General features: G+C 53.3%; 2 protein-coding genes across 2 annotated transcripts; one reads left to right on the forward strand and one right to left on the reverse strand.

Moving 5' to 3' along the window:
* Positions 1-638: 638 nt before the first annotated feature.
* On the forward strand, positions 639-2,327 carry MYCFIDRAFT_117579 (uncharacterized protein; the record flags this gene model as incomplete). The annotated part of the gene is made up of 4 exons (XM_007927045.1): positions 639-753; positions 817-1,142; positions 1,196-1,540; positions 1,659-2,327. Coding segments are annotated over 4 exons (1,455 nt in total), but the record flags the coding sequence as incomplete, so codon positions are not given.
* On the reverse strand, positions 1,805-4,278 carry MYCFIDRAFT_214802 (uncharacterized protein; the record flags this gene model as incomplete). The annotated part of the gene is made up of 2 exons (XM_007927046.1): positions 1,805-3,088; positions 3,142-4,278. 2 exons carry the CDS (start codon positions 4,276-4,278, stop codon positions 2,672-2,674), a joined length of 1,554 nt encoding a protein of 517 aa, XP_007925237.1. The 3' UTR covers positions 1,805-2,671.
* Between the last annotated feature and the right edge of the window lie 1,834 nt (positions 4,279-6,112).

Below are 6,112 nucleotides of genomic sequence, written 5' to 3' on the forward strand. Positions count from 1 at the left end.
CTTGTGCAGGCATTCGGTGTCGTGAAAGACATCCTCCATCCTCCATCAGCACACTTGCATGCACTGGAATACCGGAAGACGGGAAGACGGAAGCGTCCATACCATTTGCGCAAGCAGTTCTTGCCCCGAATGCTCTCACCTGAGACGAGCTGAGAGGAGCACGGCATGACCGAAAACAGGAGTTCCGAGCGAGACCACACCTGCGCTGTTGCGTGGCTGCAGTGACTGCGAAAAATGGACGTCCATATTGGAAGCATTCGTTGGAAGAACAGTACAAGAACCAGAAAATAAGAGTTTTCAAGAGGGCACATAATCGGTGCAGACAACGCACAATGACATACTGCGCAGAATTCTGTCAGACAGCAGGTTAGCTCATGAAGCCACTACGCCTTCGATCGTTGCAACACAGCTGCAGGTGCGATCGAGTGTCCTATTTAGGCCCTGGCAAGGCCTTCCGCAATTTTTCCTCTCCTTCTCGTGCTCCGGGCAATACTGGAGTCAGAATGCTTCAGCTCTCTTCGTCTGCGCTCTCGTCGCTTCGCTGCATTGTACTTCTGTTCGCACACCTTGGCCAAAGTGCTGAATACCGTGCCCAACTCAATGATGACTTCTTTCTTGAAGAGACTACTGGCGCAGACTGCTGCACTCACATCGCTGACACACTCGGCACAAAAGTCAGTTTTGCGGGTGACGCGGTATACAACAGCTCGACTCAGAGTTACTGGTCGGGAAGAGCAAGAGAAAATCGTCCAGGTCAGCTTTGCCAAAGCAGCTGTCCTGACTGCTTGATATCTATCCAGCTGACAGTCATTATAGCATGTGTACTTCAGCCAACATCCGCCGACGACGTTTCAAGCATTGTAAGCACAATCTCCCGCTTCAACGCTCTAGATGCCCACGCGACAGCAGCTTGTCAGTTTGCAGTGCGGAGTGGTGGCCACACGCCATGGCAAGGCGCAGCGAATATCGAGAATGGCGTCACTGTAGATCTCACGCAGTTGAACAATGTCAAGCTATCTGAGGACCATTCGATTGCTTCTGTGGGTGCAGGTGCGACTTGGGGCGCAGTGTACAGGACACTTGACGAGCACAGATTGAGTGTCACTGGTGGCCGCGTGAGTAGCGTCGGTGTTGGAGGTCTGGTAAGCCCATTCGCAACATGTTTGGGAGCCATGAGCTAATCAAAGCTTACTAGACACTTGGAGGCGGCATCAGTTTCTTCTCGCCCAGGTACGGTTTCGTTTGCGATGGCATAGAGTCCTACGAAGTGGTCACTGCGTCAGGCGCAATCGAAATAGTTTCAGCATCTCAGAAGCCTGATTTATTCCGTGCCTTGAAAGGAGGCAGCAACAATTTCGGAGTCGTCACTGAATTCAGATTGCGTACATTCCCAGTTGATGACTTCTGGGGCGGACTGGCGTACTACGACTTCTCAGCAGCTGACGAACATCTTGTGGAATTCACCAAATTGGCTGGAAGTGACGATTACGACGAGTATGCAGCAGTAATACTGTCCTATTCATGGGTCACTGGACAACGTGTGCTGTCGCACGTGTTAACGTAAGTCAAGTGTTTCGGTTCAGCGGGCAACAAAATTCTTCTGTGGGCTTTAGTCGAGCGAACGAACATATCGTTACATTGGCCACTAGCTGACTGAGGAAATTGTTGTGAGCAGCTATACCAAAACGCCTGCGCTAAAGGAAACACCATCATTTCTACATAGCCTAGCCAACATCCAGGCTCCGCTTGTCGACACAACCCGCGTAGCACCCCTATGGTCTTTCACAGACGAGCTCACCGAACAGCGCAGCCCAAAGGAGGAAGACGGTGTCACTGGCACAGGTAGCCGATCCATGTTCGTAACGTTGTCATACAAGAACGACTTGAACTTTGGCAGAAAATTCCTCGAAATGCTGAATGCCACCTCCGAGAGCCTTCTGTTGGCCATACCTGACATCGTCTGCAGCGCATCATTTCAACCAATTCCACGCATCATAACATCGAAAGCAGAGACTACAGGTGGTAACGTGCTCGGCTACCGTCCCGAAGATGGAAACATCGTTAATGTGTTGTCGAGTGTCACCTGGGGAAGCTCGATTCATGATGATAGAGTGGAGACTGCATTCCAGAAATTGTACATGGAAGGAAAGAATTTGGCGAAAGAGATGGGCGTTTGGCAGAGAAGCATTTATCTCAACTACGCGGATAAGTGGCAGGATCCCATTGGAGGGTATGGCGAGGATGAGGTCGAGTTTTTGCGAAACGTGAGCAAGAAGTATGATCCAAAAGGTCTTTTCCAGAAGGCTTTGCCGGGAGGCTTCAAGTTGTGGACTTTGCATGGAACTGGCTAATAAGACGAAAGGAAAGTAGAGCCATAATGTGTGTTCAAGCCAAAAGGACTTAACCTAAAAGCAAAGGTTGAGACAAAGCTATGCTGTTTGACGCCGCGACCTCAGCTGTAGTCATCTGGTGGAGCCGTGCCTTGCGCCATTTGATGTGCTTGGATAGATTCCAGTATAGTATTGGCGGCATGCTATGGCTGTCTAAGCCATCCGGTGTGGCTTCCTCTCAATCCTTCAAGGCACTTGACACAAGATACACTCCTGGCCAATGTTTCAACTCGTCTCGCTCTCCGACGGAAAGTCTCTACTCGTCACCTGGACGGAGCTCCTTAAGCTTGCGTCTCCTCCCTCATGCCATCGAGAGCGCTCTGCATCATCTCGCGCTCCTCGTCCTCAGTATTCACATCGGTATCGTACTCGTAATCACTAGTTTCAGCAGTGTTGAAGACTGGGCTATTGCGACTGCGACGACGGAAGGCGCTGAAGTCAATCATCTCATCGTCGGAGTCCTCCTCCGGCGGCGTACCACTCGTAAAACCATTGGGAATGATCGATTTGGAGCCCGATGGCGGCGGAGTCTCTTGATGCGCCTCGTCGTTCCGGGTGTTCTTCAAGGGCTTCATCTCTTGTTCCATCATTTCCTCAGCTGCAACCCACGGGAAGTCATGATTGTTGACGTTGATGTGCAGGAAGTGGCTGACTGGCATCTGACTCAGGTCGAGAGAGGAGTTATTGATCTTGAGTGGCTGTTGCGAAGTCAGTATTGTAAGTTCGTAAACGGAAGGGGATGAAGACTTACAACTGCCCACTGCTTGACATCGTCCTTGATTTCCGCGAGACGATGCTCAACACAAGCCATGCCCTTGCCCGTCATTGGAAAGCGCACGTGGAAGTTGTGCTGGAGCATTTGACGCGAGAGGTAGATGTCGCCTCCCATGCAGACGGCGTTGATGAAGGCCCAGCCCATGTCAGGTGCGTGGTGAGTGCGGTCGGAAGCCATGAGGTCGCAGATCCAGTGACGGAATATGCAGACTGCGATCCACATCATGATATCGTTGCCGTATGAGGCGCGACTGACATTCTCCTTGTCACCTGGGCGAACCTCACGCAAAAGCATCGATGGGTAGTAGGAGGCAAGATAGCGAGTCGAGTCCGAAACAGTCTTCTGCACCCACCTGCCCTTGCGTACGAGTACTTCCAGAACATCACCGGGGACCTCGTCTCTATTGATCTTCTCCATGACGCTTGGCTGGTTGAATTGGCCGGCCGCGTGGATGAGAGCTTCTTTGAAGATGGCGCGAGATTTGACACGGGCTGCGAAGGTCAGCCACGGGACGGGATTGGAGGCGATGGCTCGGTTGAGGTTCTGGCCTGTAGCGAGAAGAGTCGCTTCGATTGGCTTGCTGACGATGCGGATGCAGTCAAGGTACTCTGAGACCACGGTGACCTGGAAGGCGTTGGAAAGCAAGTCAGACAATCCATCTTGTTGCGAGTCGCCGAGATTGATGGGCTGGTTGTACATGGCGCCCAAGACAGCATCGTAGGCCATGAAAATTGGGTTGATGCGACGGCCTTCCTCGAGCTCCATGCCCACGCCGGCCGGATTGTTGCCGGATGGGCGTCCCATGGCATCGAGGAGGACTGGCTCGAGGACATAGTCGATTTCCTGTTCCTCATCATCGTTGTCGGGATTGTGGACAAGGACGAGCTTGTGGCGGACGACGATTCCGTTGCTGAGCGCGCGTCTGGAGAGGTCGGCCGCGTTCGCGTTGTCCAGGAGCTCGCGCATCACTGGAGAGGCATTCTTGAGAACACCGCTGTGAAGTTGGTACTGCCGCGCGCCAGTGATAGTGAGTTTGACGTCGCCGTCGGCAAATGTCGGAAAGCTCTCGCCTCCGACGTCGTCGCCGAATCGAGGCGTCTTGCCGCGACTCATATTGAGATTGTTTTGTGGTGTTGGAAATGAAGGGAGTGGCGCGCTTGATGTTGTGTAAGAGAGCGAGACAGGTGAAGGTGGATGTGCGAGAAGTGTTTGTCGCCGCGCAAGTGAAGCAAAGGCAATGTTTGCAGAAGAAAGGGTGGTGCAGCCTAGCGCGCATGGCTTCACTTTTGTGTCACATGCTGGGGCTCTCGCGCTTGTGACGGTTCACTGTACACGATACCCGCAAGTACTTCGACGCAGGCACATGCAAGGCGCAATCGACGTCCCAATTGCACCTCTGGTGGCCTTTAAGAGAAGCAGGATGAGCCGCGGATGAGTGGAAGTGAGAAGAGTTCTCCTGCGACACCATCTCATCCTGCCACTTCCGCCTGAGGGTAGCTTGACAGCTATCCATGTCTGTTCTAGAGTATGGTGAATGTTCCGTGCCCATCAATTAGAGCAGATGCACGGTGCGGTCTCTTATCGCCACTCTGCTGCTTAGTGCTGGCGGACTCAAGCTCACGATGGCAATAGCGCGTTGCAATCAGATCTCGATCTGAGCCATTGCACGCCGTTGCGGGATGAGAGATACTGAGTGTGAGGACACTAGTGTTGGGCGGAAGCTCACTGCCATGCCTCTTCTGTTTCTTCAGAAGCGCGCAGAGAGAGTCATGGCCGACCTTCGTTCTGCAGTGGCCGACACGGAGCGCAAGAAGACGAATTGTGCGTAATCCTCCACCGTCAAACCTCCCTCTCCTATCCCGCTCTCATGATCGCTGGTCGTGGGTGACCTTTCTCTCCTACAGCGCCGAAGGTGGGAAACGAGAACTCGACCGTCGAATCAGCGCAATACGCGCCCCAAGTGGCAGGTTTAAAGGCGCAGCGGACACACCCCTGCACGGAGACAATAGCAGTGATGAGGAGGAGGACAGCGAACGGGTTAGAAGAAGGACAAGAAGCAGTATCAGGTGAAGCGCTGCGAGGGAGAAGCACACATGGCGTAGGCTCACAGTGGAGAGCCCTGCCTCGGCCGACGAGTGATGTCCTGTGCCTCTGGAAGCAAGTGAGTCTCAGTCTTTTGGTGCTCGTGCGTGGCCTTGGAATTGGGACACTGCTTCCGGACACTCTCCGCCTTCGCAAGCGTCTCCTTGAGGTAGGCGTCAGATCTATGCTCGGCAAGATCTCATACCGCCATGGAAGCTTTGGGTCCTGAGACGCAGGCCTGTGGTCGCAGTGGCCAGTTGTGTCCCGACTAAGACGTAACATTACCCGTTCTGCCCTCATCCTTCTCTATGTGTTGGGGGTGTCAGACGTGCCCGCAGAATAACAAAGGTATCTCTCTGGAACGCCTTGACCTGTGATGCCGATGCATCCTCACAAAGCAGGCTGGAGGTCCTCCGCCCATCATAGCATCGTTGGATACTGAGCTTCTTCGTCTTCTCCATGCCCTCTGCAGGGCCCAAAGCTCCCGAGCCGCTTCAGACCCGCGACCTCTCTCCTCGACTCCTCAGTACATCTCAGAATGCGCGCGGCGGGCCGCAATGCGGGTGGCTCGTGCGCCCTCGAGTGACTGAATAAAAGAACTTCTTTCCTGTGTGTCTTCCTCTTCCTCTTTTCACTTCTCTTTGGCAAGTTGACCCGACCCCGACGCTTTGATACACCTGCTGACATCCATCACAGCCTTTTGGCTTAGATCAAGTGTAGTAAGTCGCCACCACCTACATCGCCTGCATCGACACCGTTGCTGACTGCTTCCAGGTATCTGTTCTTATCAGTGTAATATCTGATATGTCGCTACGGCGACGATTCAATATTCACCAGTTTTTGGCACCAGCTGCCAGGCCTCTGA

The sequence above is a fragment of the Pseudocercospora fijiensis genome (genome assembly GCF_000340215.1).
Source record: "Pseudocercospora fijiensis CIRAD86 unplaced genomic scaffold MYCFIscaffold_3, whole genome shotgun sequence".
NCBI lineage: Eukaryota > Fungi > Ascomycota > Dothideomycetes > Mycosphaerellales > Mycosphaerellaceae > Pseudocercospora > Pseudocercospora fijiensis.